The 18,191-nt window shown below is 37.0% G+C and overlaps 1 protein-coding gene across 2 annotated transcripts in view; it reads right to left on the bottom strand.

Moving 5' to 3' along the window:
* The window catches only part of LOC106876445 (pyruvate kinase PKM), a 53,507-nt gene extending 38,992 nt beyond the window's left edge, over positions 1 to 14,515 (bottom strand). Inside the window, exons 1-3 of one of the 2 annotated variants that reach the window (XM_089365936.1) lie at positions 12,645 to 14,515; positions 10,889 to 11,072; positions 1,439 to 1,533 (exon numbers count right to left, since the gene is read on the bottom strand). In XM_089365936.1, coding sequence (XP_089222062.1) covers positions 1,439 to 1,533; positions 10,889 to 11,024 — 231 coding nt within the window. In that variant the 5' untranslated portion in view covers positions 11,025 to 11,072; positions 12,645 to 14,515. The remainder of the gene's footprint in view (positions 1 to 1,438; positions 1,534 to 10,888; positions 11,073 to 12,644) is intronic. The other variant, XM_014924999.3, reaches the window with a different exon arrangement.
* Positions 14,516 to 18,191: the final 3,676 nt, after the last annotated feature.

The raw sequence follows: 18,191 nt of genomic DNA, 5'->3' as shown, positions 1-18,191 counted from the left end.
TAGAAAAAGTCACATAGTCTATGAACCTTCTCATTGCAAAAAAAGTACTCCATGTAAAAATCCAGCAATGTGCTGGTGCCATATAAAAGCACCCATGCTTTACAGTAGACTCTGTAAAGTGGTTGGCGTTAGGAAGCATCCAGCTGTAGAAGCCATGCCAAAACAGACACGGCGCTTGGGCAACTCTTCAGCTGGCCAACTCCTGTCAAACCATCCAATCCATGCCAACATGGAAAACAGACATTAAATGATGATGATGATGATATGGGTACAAAAATTGTGGCCTACAACTTGAATCATACACACATTCAGTTTTATAGATGAAGATTAAAGAGTACTAACTGGTCATGTTTTTCTTCACCTAATTCTGAAGCACTATCAAGTTGAAGCACTATTTTCTGAATATATGAGATGTCTGGCTACCATCTTCATATACTACAGTTGAGAAGAAACTTAATAGTCTGCTACATATATAAACATAATGGTATTCAGAGACAACAAAGAAATTTCACTTGATCTAGAAGAAATAGCAGTCAAATACTCTCAAATCACACCCTGTCATCTCGGGACAAGATCACACTGGACAATGTAGTCCAAGATACACAAAAAGACAGAATAGTCATAGCTGAAATATCATCATAGATCTGCTCACTCAGGGCTGATTCAACATTAACAGAATAACATTTCTTCATTTAAATGCAGTAATTTACATTCAAATCATTTTTTATTTATGCAAATCCCCCCCCCCCCCAAAAAAAAAACAGAAATGCCCATACAAACATTAATTGGAAATTCAGAAATGTGTATTTTTACTGGAGATATTTTAAATCTTGACATACATCTTCATACACACACACAAAATAAATAAATAAATAAAACCTTCAAGATAAACTACTGATGCAGACGTTGAAGCATGTCTTGCAATAAGTCTCACAACTCTTGGTCTGAACACATATTTACAAAGAATATAATCATCATCATCATCATGTTCAACATCTGACATTCACTTTTCTATGCTTGCACAGATCAGACAATTTATTGAGGGAGCTTTTTTTTTATAGTTGGATCCCCTTCTTGTCATCAATTCTCACCTATTTCCAAGCAAGACAATATTTCTCAATGGCCAGACATGTCCTTGTAGAAAATTGGAAATAGATGACATTGCTTGTATGACATTGAGGCCGTTTTTAATGATCACCAGATGTCAAGACAAGGAGACACAAACATGTACGTTCCCACACACACACACACACACACACACACACACACATACATACATATAAGATGGGCTTCTTTCAGTTTCATTCAATGAAATCTGATTACAAGGCTTTGGTTGCCCTAGATGCTGTACAGTAGAGCTGAACCCAGAACCTTGGGGCTGGGAAGCAAACTTCTTAACCACACACCCATGCTTCAATAATATAAATATGTAACTTACAGAATAGCGGTCACCATAGGCCATAACCACACGGAATATGTTTACTCCAGCTTTTATCATATCCCTAAGTATTTCAATGTCATCACAAGCAGGACCTGTTTAGGCAAAAAGAATTGTTGATGAGGGTAGCCTTACATGGATTAACCTTTTCTCACATTAAATGTCTTACTTCTCATGTTTTTCTTGTTTTTAAATTTCAATTAATCAAAGGAAGAAGGGCAGCTCTCATGAACCCTAAATGCTTACCCAGTCTGGTGAAATCTATGGGGTTCAGTTCAAACTTCTGTAAAAGTAATGCGGGTAGGGGAAGGAACTGAGAGGACTTACATTTTTTTTTTCCTCTGGGGATTGTTAATTGTTGGGAGAAGTGTTTGGGATTTAGGAGTGTGACGCCATTCTAGTCATGACCATCTTGTCTTTTCTTTAGCACAATTTATATAAGACACTTCCTAAAGTCAACCAGTTACAAAGTGTACTGGATGCTTTTTACATGAGATGAATACCAGTGCTTTTTACAAGGCATAAACAATGGGCTTCTGCACAGTATCCATGTACCAGAGACTGTTACAGATTGCCTCCTTGTGAGTCAACTCAAAGCTATTTATGGTTGAATCAAGTTATGCAAGGTGCTACACAGAGACATGAAATCCAGAATCACATGGTTGCAAAGCAAACTTCATAACCACACAGCCATGTTTGCACTCATTTTAACCAGACTGTTGTGTCTGAGCCTTCTAGTGGGTCAGTAACTGACTAGAGTTGAAGTAAGATTTCTTGACTAGATTTGATATGTGAGTTCAGCGTATGTAATCTGTTTTTGAACTTATATATTGTTCAGGCAAAGAAAGGATTAAGATAAAAAAAACTGTTTCCTTCATAATTCTTTTGTTTTTGTTTTTAATTTTTAAGTCTAGAGGAGTGAGTAGAGACCATGACCTTTGCAGGCCCACCAAGGTTGGTGTGGTTGATGCTATTAATGTCCTCTTTAAACTATTGTAGGTCAACACTTGCAAAAAACACATGAGTAGGGAGGAGATTCCAGGGAAGAAGGATTGAGCATTGTGATTAATGTGAAGCTGGAGAGGAGTTGGACACATCAAGTGTGCTGAGAGGAGGAGAAATGAGTGAGTCAAGGGTATCTGAGAGGTTGATGTATGAGACCAGCCAACTTTGAGGAGTAAAGGTCATTATAAAAGTGTTAGAAAAGACAGACAGAAGAGACTGCATGCCAGTGGGCCAGAGGCTGGAGTGAGTCTTTTAGTGATGGAATGCCAATCAATTGAGTAGCCTTTCTCTGGATGTGATCCAGGATGTCAGTTTGTGTGTGTGTGTAGCAGCATTGTCCAGATATGTGAATAGTACTCCATTATTGCTTCCACCTGAACCTTGTAGTGTGTTGGCAACTGTTGGAGGCTTAAATATCAGCTGACTCCAAAAGAAAGGATTAGTCTTTATGAAGTGGTCCTAGCCATACTAAGGATGCACTTTCACTAAGAGAGATAGTATATGACAGTAAATGATAGTAACGTTAACATTTGGACAACTGTGAGGGATCATGTTTAGAGAGGCTATGAAGTAGTGGTGTTTTCTTGATATGAATAGTGCTTGAGTTTTTCAACTGTCATTGCCCCACTAGAGAAACCAATGTAGGTTTGGTGCATGGCATTTGGGTTGCATGTGGATGGTGCAAGGTTGGGGAAAGTTAAAGAGAAATGATGAATTATGTCATTTGCATAAGAGGATGTTGTTGGATGTGGTGTCAAGTAGGTCATTAACGTACAGAAGGAAGAAAGTTGGGGACAAGTCCAAACCATGGGGAACACAAGTGTTGATTGAAATTGGGTCAGAAAGAGCTCTGTCAATGCATGCTGCAATGGTGTGATCTGCTAGGAAGCTACTGAGTCAGGAGATGAGAAAAACAAGGAGCCTCTAATCTGTATGCCAACACAGTGAAAGGCTTTGCAACATCACTTTCACTGAACTCCTCTGGTGAATAACTGGTTCACTGGGAGTGGGGTGGGGTGGGGAGAAGGGGAGAATGTCATTATTAATGGCTGCATCCATTAGCTTGGCGAAGTTAGAAGAGCAATGGGGCAATAGTTGGCTGGGTAGGACACTGAGGTTTGCTTCTAAATGCCAAGGTATAGTCCAGTAGAGAATAAGAGATTAAAGAGTTTGGTGAAAACAGTAGCAAGTGGTACTGCTAATTGTGACATGGTTGTTCGGAAGAGGAAGAAAAGAGATGTTCACAAAGTTGGTGAAGGTCCTTTTGGCAATGGCTAAAAGGAGCTACAACAATGTGAGAGGCTATTAATCCCTTAAACAAGGAACATGTGCTTTACAAAACGAGATATAAAAGCTCAAGAATATGAAATATTATGCTAAAATTTCACTGTAAGTGTTTCAACTGTTATTATATTATAGAATGATGATGATGATGATGAGTGATTGTAGATGCATATTGACAGGATTGAATGTAGCATGGTTGGATTACAGAAAAGCATATAACATGGTACCACACAGCTGGAAGACTTGGGAAAGTGATCATCAGATGTGATATATTTAAAGGTGATAGCTTATCTCCATTACTATTTGTATTGACCATGATACCATTCGGTTTGATATTACGAGAAGTTAAAATAGCTTATGATTTAGGAAAAGGATATGGTCAGATAAATTATCTCCTTTTTAATGGATGATATAAAGATTTATGTGAAAAATGAGAAGCAGCTTGAAAGCCTTATACATACTGTTCACGTTTTCTACATCAAATAATAATCATCATCATTATCATCGTTTAACGTCCGCTTTCCATGCTAGCATGGGTTGGACGATTTGACTGAGGACTGGTGAACCGGATGGATACACCAGGCTCCAATCTGATTTAGCAGAGTTTCTACAGTTGGATGCCCTTCCTAACGCCAACCACTCCGAGAGTGTAGTGGGTGCTTTTACGTGCCACTGGCACGAAGGCCAGTCAGGCGGTACTGGCAACAGCCACGCTCAAAATGGTGTATTCTACGTGCCACTTGCACAGGAGCCAGTCCAGCGGGACTGGCAATGAACTCGCTCGAATGTGTTTTTACATGCCACTGGCACATATATATATATATATATATATATATATATATATATATATATATTATGTGTCTTTGTTTGTCCCACCCAACATTACTTGACAACTGATATTAGTGTGTTTATGTACCTGTAACTTAGCAGTTTAGCAAAACATACTGATAGAATAAGTACTAGGCTTACAAAGAATAAGTCCTGGGGTCAATTTCTTTGACTAAAACACTTTAAGGTGGTGCTCTAGCATGGCCACAATCAAATGACTGAAATGTGTAAAAGAATAAAAGAATAATACATTGGAGAATGCAATCCTACTGCAGGATCGTCATGGCTGGAATGCCCTTGATCAAAAGTTTACTAGATTGTAGCTGACTGGATGCTCTCTGCATATCTCTTCTTTCATTATTAAAAGTGCTCTTGCTCTAATGAACAACCTAGTTGCATACCATACCCACCTACCCACCTACTCATCTCTCCTTTCATACACACTCCAGACACTATGTCTTATCTCTCAGTTCCCACGTCTAACACCTCTTCACAATTCAAGTTAATGTTAACATATTCAAGAAATTTAGTAAGCATTAAAAATCCATGACGTGAACAAAAAAAAAATATTTTAGCAAGTAGACCTCATCAGCTAATAATACATAAATTTCACAGTACTAATTGAAGAAAGTAATGAGAAAATCACAATGCAGTAATAATGTAGGTATAGAATTTGGGATTGAAAAATATGCTATATTGATAATGAAAGGAAGATTTGAAAAGATCCAGGAAATCGAAATGCCAAATGGACAAACAATAAAAAAGCAGTTGAGAAAGGACAGTACTATAAGTATTTAGGAATACAGCAGGAAATAAAACATGAAGAAATGAAACAAATTACACATAGGAAAGTGAAAAAAATATTACAGTCAATCAGATATGGATGGGGAATTGTAGATTAGACCAAAAGGGACATACAGAAACTTGACAGAAAAAAACTAGAAAGCTGTTGACAATGTATGGAGCCCACCATCCAAAAGCTGATATTTATCAGCTGTACTTGAAGAGAGACCAGAGTGAAAGAGGTTTAATGGCTGTGGAAGAGTGTGTACAGACAGAAAGAAAATGCCTACTAGAATATCTAGAGAACACAGAGAAATTACTAAAGGCAGTGAATAAAGAACAGGTGATCAAGTGCAGAATGAGAGAAAAGGACAAAAATGAAATTCAAGAGAGCAGACTGAAGTATGGTCAGTTTTGGAAAGCCACCGAAGATGTAAGTGGAACAACCTGGGCTTGGTTGAAAAAAGAGCAGTTAAAAAAACAGAAACATAGAGCCTTATATTGGGTTGTCCAGAAAGTTTGTGCCGATTTTTAAAGGAAAGAAAAAGGTCAATAAATACTTGCCATACATTTTTAATCAACCAAATATGAACCATTTTGTTGCACAATGCATCTCCATCTTTCCTTTAACTTGAAAATATTCTCTTTCCAGAATTGAGGTGGTTTCATGGCAAAGAATTCATCAAGGTATCTTTTTACGTCACCCAAGGAATTTAAATTTTTACCATTAACACTATTCTGCAGAGACCTGAATAAGTGGAAATCCGAAGGAACAATACCTGGTGAATAGGGAGGGTAGGGTAACACATCTCAGCCGAGCTGCAGAAATTTTTGTCTGGTTACCAAAGAAATGTGCGGTCTTGCATTATCATGTTGGAAAACAACACCCTTCCTGTTGGCCAAATCTGGATGTTTCTCTTGAATTGCTGCTTTTAACTCATCCAGTTGTGTGCAGTATTTCTCAGAATTAATTGTCTGGTTACTTGGGAGAAGCTCATAGTACAGAATTCCTTTCCAATCCCACCAGACACAAAGCAAGACTTTTTTTAGGATGAAGACCTGCTTTTGGGGTGGTTAAGGGTGGGTCATGTCGCTTACCCCAGGATTACTTTCTCTGAACATTTTAGTAGATAATCCATTTCTCATCACCTGTCACAATTTGCTTTAAAAAAGGCGCATTTTCATTCCGTTTATGAAGCAAATCACAGATGGAAATGCGATCCAAAAGGTTCTTCTCACTCAACTCATGTGGTACCCAAACATCGTAGCTATTTGTGTACCCAAGCTTTACCAGGTGCTCATGAATGATGGATTTTGATAGGTTGAGGCTTTCTGCCAATTCTCGGGTTGTGCAATGAGGGTTATTCTCAATTAATGACTTGATTTGGTCATCATCTGTAGTGGATGGTCTGCCTGATTGCTCTTTATCAATAAGGCTACAATCTCCAGCTCGGAACCTTGCGAACCACTTCCGTATAGTTCTTTCGGATAAAGAAACATCACCATAAACTGCGCATATTTTTTTGGTTGATTGTGAGGCATTTTTCCCTTTACGGAAAAAGAAAAGCATCAAGTGCCGAAAATGAACTTTCTTATCTTCCATTTTAAAGGGTTACAGAATTAACACAGATTATAGGAACATAAACCTTCTTCCACGAAAAGATAACTTAAATGGAGGTGTCGTCAAATCTTATTTTATGGACTCAACTATGTTCTAAAATAAGTTGAAAGGTAAGCTACTATAAATCAGCACAAACTTTCCGGACAACCCAATAATAACAGTTCAAGATCCATTGTTAAAATCAAACAACTCAAGAAAATATGTGAATGGGTAGAAGGTGTCAGCAAAATGTGAAAGTTTTGCATGGGAAGCTTTGTCAGAAATGGGAAGTGCTTGGTGTGATGATTAGGTTGAAAGAGTGTTTGAGTTGGAGAAATGCAAGATTTTATAGGATTTTCCCATTCAAACAGATAAGAAGCTAGAAAATAATAAACCAGACATAAGAATAATAGACAATGAAAAGTGAAGTTGCTCAGTAATTGATCCATCATGTCCATTCAATTTCAGGATTGTAATGAAAGAAGAAGAAAAATCAAAAAAATATAATCCCTTAAAATTTGAAATTGTGAAAATTTGGAGTATGATGCAAACTGTAAAGATTGAGCCTGTAATAATTGGTGAATTAGGAACTGTGAATAATGATATAGACAAATGGCTGAAGGAGAATGGAACAGAATGTCCTAAAGAGCTTCTACAGAAAGTTTGCCTCTTAGGGACAAGGAAGATTATCAAAAGATTATTGAAAGATTATTGAAAGCTTGTGGATGTCTAAGGTGACCATGTTCGGATGGTACTTTTTACGTGCCACCAGCACAGGGAGCCAGTCAGGCGATACTGGAAACGACCCACACATAAATTGATTTTGATTTTACTTGACCCAATAGGTCTCCTCAAGCACGGCATGCCACCTGACGATTCAAAGGTACTTTTTAAATGGACTGGTTATGCGACACTGTTGTAGGCTACAGCTGTGATGTCACTTTACTTGCCGGATTTTCTCAATCACAGCATATCTCCAGAGGTCTTGGTCTCTTGTCATTGCCTCTGTGAGACCCAACGTTCAAAGATTGTGCTTATCCCACCTTATCCCATGTCTTCCTGGGTTTCCCTCTTCCATAGGTTCCTTTCACTGTTTGGAAGTGATACTTCTTCACAGAGCTCTCCTCATCCATATGCAGCACATGACCATACCAGTGCAGTCGTCTCTCTTGCACACCACACCTGATGCTTCTTATGTTCAACATTTCTTTCAGGGCGCTTACATTGTTGTGTATGCACACTAACATTACACATCCAGTGGATCATACTAGCTTCATTTCTTTCAAGCCTACGCATGTCTTCAGCAGTCACGGCCCATGTTTCACTGCTGTGTAGCATGCCAGTTTGCACACATGCACCATACAATCTACCTTTCACTCTGAGCGAGAGGCCATTTGTCACCAGTAGAGGTAGGAGCTTTCTGAAATTTACCCAGGCTATTCCTATTCTAGTGGCAGTGCTCTCCAAGTATCCACCCCCACTGCAGACTTGGTCACCTAGGTAGCGGAAGCTATCAACTACTTCTAGTTCCTCCCCCTTGCATGTGGTGGAATCAGTTTTCTGAGCATCTGTGGTGTTAACCTTCTTTTGATGTTGCTGCACCTTTTATGTGTCCATAGCTTACACTGGGTACATCTTATAGAGTTTCTACCTACATCCTTTCTACAGATCAAACAGGGCCATCGACCTAAAGGGGTTTGTGATGTATTCGCCTTCCAGGATCTTGGTTTTTGCAACATTGACTTTAAGGTCCTTCGATTCTAAACCTTGCTTCCACACCTGAAATTTCTTCTCTAGTTTTGGTAGTAATTCCACTATGAGAGCAAGGTCATTAGCATAGAGGAGCTCCCAGGGGCAGCCTGTCTTGAATTCTTCTGTTATTGCCTAGAGGACTATGATGAATAAGAGGGGGCTGAGGGCTGATCCTTGGTGAATCCCTACTTCTACTCAGAATTCTTCACTATACTCATTGCCGACCCTTACCTTACTAATGGCATCCCTGTACAGCTCTTATTAACCACTTGTCAATCCCCAGTTTCCGCATCACCCACCAGATATGGGATTGGGGAACCCTGTCAAAGGTTTTCTCCAAGCCAACAAAAGCCAAGTATAGGGGTTTATCTTTGGTTAGGTATTTCTCCTGAAGTTACCGTACCAGGAATATAGCATCAGTGGTGCTTCTACCTGACACAAGACTGAACTGCATTTCATCTAAGCAGACTCTCTCCCTAATTAGTTGGGCTATGACCCTCTCCGTGACCTTCATCACCTGATCCAGCAGTAATTCACTATCTTTATATTGCCAATACACAAGCACGTTATTATCACAGCTTCAAGATTATGTAATTAGTATAAGAAATGCCACATGCTTATAAATACTGTGTAAAATATGGCTCAATAATCACTTTAATGTTCTTTTTTTCCATGCTAGCTTGGGTTGGACAAGATATATAGACGCTGTACTTTATAACTAGATAATCTTCATAACATCAACCTTTATTTGTTCTTCAATGTCTTAATACATTGAACTGCCAAGCTGTCAGTTATTTTGCTTTGTAATGTGAAGATATGCAAACATACACACAAACACACAATCACATACGAGGTGTAGTAAAAAAATATCCGACCTTGATATTTTTTGCACAAAATAATAATGTGTGAGCAAAGTCCACATGGGTATTAGTTGGCTGCATCCTTCCTGAGTATGTGGGAAAACTTTCATGTCTGTAGGTTGCACCATTCACCAGCAGTGATGCGCTGAGTACAGATGTGAAGAGTGTGCGATTTTTCTTTTTGAGTCAAGATGACTGAATGCATTGAGCAAAGATGCTGTATCAAATTCTGCCAGAAACTTGGTGATATGCAAACCCAGACTACTGAGAAGATTCAGAAGGCCTTTGGAGATGATGCTATGGAGAAAAACACAAATAAAGGAGTGGTACAACCGGTTCAAAGATGGCTGCACCTCAGTGGACAGTGAACTATGAACATGCACCACAAGGTCAGACAATTAACAAAGAATACTACCTAGTGGTTCTTCATCACCTTTGTGAAGTTGTACAGCAAAAACGACCCAGCCTGTGGGCAGTAAAGAATTGACAACTCCACTATAATGCAACCACTCATTCTGCACATGTCGTCTAAGCATTCCTCATCAAGCAAAATATACCACTTGTTCGTCAGGTTTCCTACTCCCCAGACATGGCTCTGTGTGACTTTTGGCCATTTCCAAAGCTCAAAAAGACATTTGAGTCAACAGAGGACATTAAGCAAAATTCGATCATACAGCTCTACAGCATCCCAAAAAGTGATTTCCAGAAATGTTTCCAGCAGTGGCAGGAACACTGGCAAAAGTGTGTAGACTCCCAAAGCAAATTCTTTGAAGGAGACTAAATCAAAATGGTGAGTTTTTTAACATTACTTGTTTTTTGGTCAAAGGTCGGATACTTTTTGACTACAACACATATATGGCAGGTTTCTTGTACAGTTTCCATCTACCAAATATCACACACAAAACATCAATTAACCAGAGTCTATTGTACAAGACTCTTACCCAAGGTATCAAACATTATCAATTCTTGAATTTAAAAACTATCTGTTAATGTGTGATAATAACTAGAACACATTTACTTTCATTTGTTTTCATTATTTTGATTGATAATATGGTGATTTTAATACTAAATTGACATTGCTTCCTTTAAAATGCAAATGTTTTTGGGAAAAGCATAAATGTTGGATAATTCCAAGTGCTTCTTCTCTAGAAATCTGAATCTTTCTAAGAAATCTTTTATTTTAAATCATAATTTATTTGTTAATTCTCATGTTAAATCATCCAAATTAGATTGTAATTGAAAAAGGTGAAGTGATTTATTATTTTTGCCGAAAATTCTTGCTACAAAAAAGAAGGAAAATGGTTTTTAAAAATAAAATAAATGGAAAATTGTACTCACCCACAGTAGCTATGATGCTGGTCATATGTGGCATCTTTACCTGAGGTGTATCAATATCCAAGGAACAAAGGTGTTCCAAGAAGGAATGTTCCTTCTCTTCTGAAGACCACATTGAATGTGTTACAGTATCAACCATCTTTATTGATCAGAGTTGGAAGAGACAAAGCATAAAATCTAAAGTCAGCTGGAAAAAAAATAAATGGGGAAATTGATATTGAGTGTTATATTAGTACAATAGAATGAGATTAATGTGAAAGGGAACAGATATTTAAAGTAATAATAGTAATGATTTCTTTTATTGGCCACAAGGGCCCAAGACACGGAGGACAATAACAAAGGATGAGATACAATACACAAAAAAAGGTGGGAGTTTACATTGATCAAAGGGAGACACTAAAACATTAAAGGATATAACATAGAATATATAAATAGAAGTTAGAGAAATAAATAAATAATTAATTGATTAACAAAATCCCTAATAGTGAAGCAGTCCACTTAGGGCAATTCGAAGTAAACTCCATGCAAAAGTCTCAGATTACTCTGCCATCCCTAAGGTATGGGAAAGTACCATCTTCCAGTTTCTTTTCTCCTGCTTAGAAAAGCATACTCAGAGTAAATCCATTCAGTCTCTGTCTTGCCATTCTCTTCCACCTTTTGATAAACACACTAGAAAGCAGCACCTCCCTCTCTACCCACACCTTCCTCTTCAAATGAAATTTAAAGGAATTGATGAGAGCTTGGCCAGACAGGTAAGTGCCTAGGTGTGTGTCACTTTGTCCACTGAAACATGAATAAGTTTATTTAGACACTAGGTCACTGAAAGAATATAGATTTTGCATGTTTGGTGTGAGGTGAGAAGGTATTAAATCACGACAGTTGGCAGTCCAATATATTAACTTGACAATAGATATATTGGATTTATAGACATTGTACTCCAAAAGGTCACCGATAAACACAGCCGCACGCGCACAGAAGGATATTTCAGAACCAAACAAAATACACAAACAAGACATTATTAAACAGAAAAACAAACATATTCCAAGAAAAATCACACGCACATTAAAGGTGCATCAAGATACATACGATTCAACAAAGCCACCCTAAAACCCAACGAAAACTTTCTTTGACCATGGAAGTGAAATGTCAAGGTTAGGTGCCCCGCCCACAACCACCGTATACTCACCCATCCATCCATCTATAAAACAAGGTATAAATGATGGTCGTTACATATTACTTTGCTATAGTAAATTTGACTTACAGTCGTTTGCAGTAGCCATTATAGGTTCGTTATTGATAGGTTTAAAAATTGATTGGTTGAAAAAAATTGAACGATCTAAAGAATCAATTTTTCTCAACTGATCAATGGACCAATTGAGTAAACCAATCAATAACGAACTTTTAATGACTACTGGAAACATCTGTAAGTTAAATTTACTACAATAAAGTAATATATATCACTGTGTAAAAAACAAAACAAAACAAAAAAAAGCCAGTATAACTGGAACACAACCACGGATTTACAATATAGATCCTACCACCTGAATACGCGGAGTTCTTTACTAATCTAAACAGTAATGTTAGCCTGGTGTACTAAGTATTTTACCCGGAATGATAATTCCCCTCCACTCCCTCTCTTATATATTCATACACACACATACACATATTTATAAATGAAATATACATATACATACGAATATTTTCCTATAAGAACAAGAGAGATATGCGTAAATGTTTTGTCTACAGAAACAATATTTACCTAATCCAACACATTCACATGTACCAACATGAAGGTGAACGTACATCCATGTACTATGTGTGTGTGTGTGTGTGTGTGTGTATAGAGAGAGATGCATGCATTATTAAGTTGCACAGGAAACGCACAAGTAACAAATTGCATAGATACAATGTATTGAAGTTAATAGTTAAAGTTATTGCTAACATTTCATTGCTTTGTATTCACAGGCCTGCAATAAACAGAAGATAAATGTCCTCAACTTTCAAACATGTTATCTGAAAACCAATTTAGGCTATTTCTTAGAAAGATAGAATAAGGAACAACACTACCTTAAACGAGTGCTAATTAGAAAGAATTAAAAACACCTTAAAACTTTAATTATGAAATGTAGAAGCCATGATTAATCAAGAATACCTCTGCCAATCCTGCTGATTTAAATAATAATAAACTCCTATAATCTATGTCAAGGTCAAACTTGAAGGTTGAATATCAAGATGTTTTGATGTAAGACTTTGTACCGTTTAACTAAGATGGCTGAGAAATACATGTTTCACCAAGATAACAATATTTAAGAACAGATTCCCTAGTTCTTAACATGTCATTGCACTGTTGTGCATAGTTTAATGGCTGCAATCATTTCCCACGAATGCATTTCACTGCAACGTCAAAAGTTGAGTTATTTTACACAATACATGACACCGCTGACACTTGTTAAGAAATATAAAGAAATGAAAGTTTTAATAACCGTGTTCTATCTACTTAAAAACAGAGGAGAAATAGTAAAATATGTATCATTACGAGAAATCACAGATACATGTAATCTGCAGGAGAATGTTTTTTGTGTGATGTTATAAATGTAGTTTAAACATTTATAACTTAATTTTACTAGAGAAAAGTTGAGTTCCATGTTGAGATTTTCGTCTGCGAACGCGTCATTTTTCACTCATTAATAATTCAAACTATTTATCTATATTTTATACACACACACACTTAGCGAGTTCGAACCAAAGAGGAGGCTTCTAGATAATCACCCGATGAGCTCGTATTTTACCAGGATGGACACATTGAATAATGTAGTTCTTGATATATTAAAGCCTGAAATAATACTGGATGGTCACGATCGGAACACTTTTGATCATAGCTCATCTCAATAAGAAATAAACCGAGGTGGGGGTGATCTGAACTACAAAAGCCACGAATTATTGTTGCTTAAGTTAGGCTTAAGTTATAGTTGTTATTAAACTCTACGTATGTGTGTGTGCGCGACAGTGCGTGATTATAAGTATGTATGTATGTATGTATGTATGTATGTACGTACGTATGTATGCATGTATGCATGTATGTAGGTAGTGCAAGTGTGTTTATGGGGGGGGGGGGGGCATTTCTCCCTGCTTCGAATGGCCACGAAACACAAATTGTGAGTTAAGAGAAGTAATGAAGAAAGTTGCCATATTTTATGAAAACGAAAATCGTAACAATATTTATACTATTATATGTATACAACACCAATCAAAATGGAAAGTGTGGATACAACGACGTGTGGAGATGTATAAAACATCCACACATGTAAGTAGCACGCATATGTATACACAGTTTAAGTGTTAAAACACGTGGGAAAACAAACACGTAGTCACAATATTATTAGTACCCCATTTGTTTGTGTAAGCACCCGACTCAACATTTTCCCTACCTAGCAGCGTTAAAGCGACTGACTGTTAAAAACAAAAGCAAAAAATAATATCAGTTATTTCGGGTCGCGCCAGCTTTTATTTCATAAACCACTGGAAAGATTTTAAACACCAAAAGCACATAAAAGAAGACCTAAAGTTATTACAGATTGCTATAGAAAATCAGTACCTACCTTCCTACGATGACAACTTCAAATACTGAACGTTTAACGTTATAGAAAACTGCTAAATATTCATAAAAAAGACAATCTGGGCTATGTGAGGGTAGTAGTGTGCATGGGTTGGGCGAAAGTGGAAGTAAAAGAGAGAAATAGTATCTGAGTTGAAAGGGAGGGAACGGGAGAGAAAGAGAAAGGAAAAGGAAAGACGTGAATGCAAAACATAAAAAAGGAAGTAATTTGATAACTAATAACTGAATAAATATCAACAAAAACGCGCAGATATTAACAATTAGACCATAAGAAGTAAATGACTGTAACGATGTTGTTCAAATTTAGTTCAACAAATTTCTGGATGTTCATATTTTAAGGTCTCTGTAGCTCGACAAATATTTTCTTATCAAGTGTCTCATTTATTAACAACTCTTGAGATAAGACACTATTTTTTTCATTTTATATTCAAGCAAGCTAGCGAGGTCAACAATACAATCTGTATATTTATGTTGAAAATAAATGTCAGCAATGTACTAAAAGGCAACGAACATGATAAGGAGTAACCCAAAAGTTTTGATGGTCTGTAAAGTGCAGCGATTAACTCGCTAAGATACTAGTCACTCGCCACACGGTTGTTGCTCACTTTGAATACCCCTCAGTCGACGTTTAGAGGGGAAAATTATAGGTGGAAGGGAATTTCAGTTGGTTAACAGTCTGGGAAAGAAGGAATGGATATAGTGATTAGTATAGGATTTGAAAGGAGACAATGATTGAGGAGAGACGGTTTAGGTGGAGCTGGTTTGGAACTAGGTAGCTCTGAGGGACAGAGGCAGGCCCGGACAACACCAATCAAAATGGAAAGTGTGGATACATCGACGTGTGGCTATGTACAGAACATCCACACATGTAAGTAGCACGCATATGTTGTAGCATATATCAGAAAAAAGTCTCTAAATTAAAAAACAAACAAACAAACAACTTATTTGATCGAATAGTATTCGATAAAGAATTATTTTGATAGCTCTAGCAATCTATTTGGAGGGTCAATATATATATAGAACCGCTGACACCAGAGTAGGGGCTATGGAAATGATTAGAAGTTTCCACTAAGGGTCCGATATTTACCTGCTAGCTGATGTGTTCGAGACATTTAGAAGATTAAATAAATCAACCCTGGAAAATGATGGCTTGGATGCAATAAATTATATGGCGAATTTGATCTGCAGATCTTGATTTTATAATGCTGCGGCCATTATGCTAATATAACATTTTACTTAAGTAATTAAGATGCACAAATTAAATCTGAACGTCAATATATTAATCAAAACTTAGTTGCACTATAGTATAGTTTAACAGCAAAAGGTTAAAGCAGAAATTCAACAAAATGAAATGTTTCTTGTTTAAAAATTCAAATTTAATTTAATGAGGCTGGCTAGTATTTGAGAGTTTATGTTAGCAATAATCTAATTCAATCTACCTAATTCAATCTACCGATTCTATTTATGAGAAAAAATAATAATTAACCTCAATACAGAAACAGAACGACAAATGTATTTATTTGCATCTAATAAAACTTTAAATAAGTTTGTCCATCTACCATTGGCATTTATTTTGAACATTGTAACTTGTTTAAATTAAAGTGTATTGGATCTTGACAATATTGGAAACAACCAGTTATTCATAAAAGTTGAAGACAAAATGGTTCTATAGAAATAAAGCATTTAGAACTGTGTGTGGAACCTGTAATCTTACTACTAGCTTGAATTGACACTGAGCAGAAGCCATTGTAGTAGCAGTAGAAGAGGCCGTGTGAATTGACAGCAGAATAGATTAGAGAGTTTGGGGACCATAGGGGATAACTTTGGATTGCAATGTTTGTGGGTAATGGGACACTGATAGCCTTGGTGGTTTGAAGTGACTGAAGGTATTTTTACACCTGGTGTATGTGTATCTAATGTAGTGAACCTGGAAGTGTGAAAGGGGATAGAGATGGAGGAAATTTGCCAAGTGCATGTAGTGTAGTGTTGGCTCTAAAGAGGTTAGCAATGGTAGAGGCTTTCTATATTAGGGTAACACTCACAGAACTATTGCTGATGTGAAGTGGAGGGAAAGACGATTCTGCAAAGTTGGTGGAGTTTTGAGCAAAAGATCAAAAGTATCAGTCGTAGTTTTGAAGATGAGACAGCTTCACACGATGCACGAAGTCATCTTTCGCAGATTGGATAATAGCTTTGCTGATGTTACATTGCTAGTTCTGAGGTAGGTGAGTTTCACCAGAAGTTGCCGGCCTTGCTTTTTGCCTATACAATTTCAGCACAACAATGAGTGAACCTCCTGGGGATCATTGGGATTTTTATTGTATGTGAGTTATGAAGGGATATGTCTAGAAGGATAGTTTCAGCTACTCTCCTACCTGTTTTTGCCAGCTCGCCGCCTATCTATCTATCTATCTATCTATCTATCTATATAAAAATGAGAATGTGTGTCTGTCTGTCTGTCTGTGTGTATGTGTGAATCCCTAAAACTCGAGAACTACGCAACCAATTTCATTCAAATTTTACAGATGTCTTACTTAGGGTTCCAGTTGTGTTTTAGTCAAAAATTTTTTTAAACTTCTTGCAGAGTTCGAGCCCACAGCAACATAATATCTCCTCCACTATTTAAGTATTACGTGTCAAAAGTGAAACAAAAACACTCATGTCAAATACTTTCACTTTAAAAATGAAACTATTCCACTAACTGAAACAATCACATTTCGATACTGTAATGACAGATACTTTCAGAGAGAGAGAAAGAGAAAGAGAGAAGAGAGAGAGAGAGAGAGAGAGAGAGAGAAAGAGAGAGAGAGAGAGAGAAAGAGAGAGAGAGAGAAAGAGAGAGAGATGTATATGTATACATAGAGATGTATATGTACACGTATATGTATATATATATATATATATATATATATATAGATCTATATGCATACATGTATATGTATACATATGTGTAGATGTATATATAGAGATGTACATGTAATATGTACACATATATACATATATACATGCATACAGATATCTATACATATATACACCCATCACACACATACACATGCACACAAACACACACAGTCATTTGTTTTCTTATCCAAAACTACGTCAAAAGTACTGAATGGATCTTTATGAAATTTGGAAATTATATTCTATGCATAACGGCCATAACTCCCATGAAAATTCATATATTTTTGATGTTGATGAAATTTTAACCCGAACATAACAGATGAGCATTATTCAACGGTACAACAGTGTAAGACAACCCTTTAAGATATACTTACATTGTGATTTCTGCAATGTGGTGCATAAATTGTCAAGTAAATGAGACACATCTTTGCCTCCACTGATTCACTTGCAAAGTGTTGAGTAAAATTATTTCGTTGCAGACCTCCTTTCAGTCTTTTTATTATCACTGCGACACACATAGTCCCCAGTTGGTAACATTCATTTAAAGGCCTTCCCAGATGAGAGACTGGTTGTTCTAAGACATTTATCGATTGTAAATTTTGTCTGCAATTTGGAAATTATATTCTATGCATAACGGCCATAACTCCCATGAAAATTCATATATTTCTGATGTTGATGAAATTTTAACCCTAACATAACAGATGAGCACTGTCTGTAGCTGGTCTGCTCTTGGAAGAGCCCTGCTTCTCACATGGACAACTGTATGTTGGCTGCTCAAGAGTGGGTAGC

This window comes from Octopus bimaculoides, chromosome 18 (genome assembly GCF_046866305.1).
Source record: "Octopus bimaculoides isolate indiv1 chromosome 18, ASM4686630v1, whole genome shotgun sequence".
Taxonomy (NCBI): domain Eukaryota; kingdom Metazoa; phylum Mollusca; class Cephalopoda; order Octopoda; family Octopodidae; genus Octopus; species Octopus bimaculoides.
The sequence above is the reverse complement of the archived record's forward strand: the minus strand, read 5'-3'. Positions and strand labels throughout refer to the sequence as shown.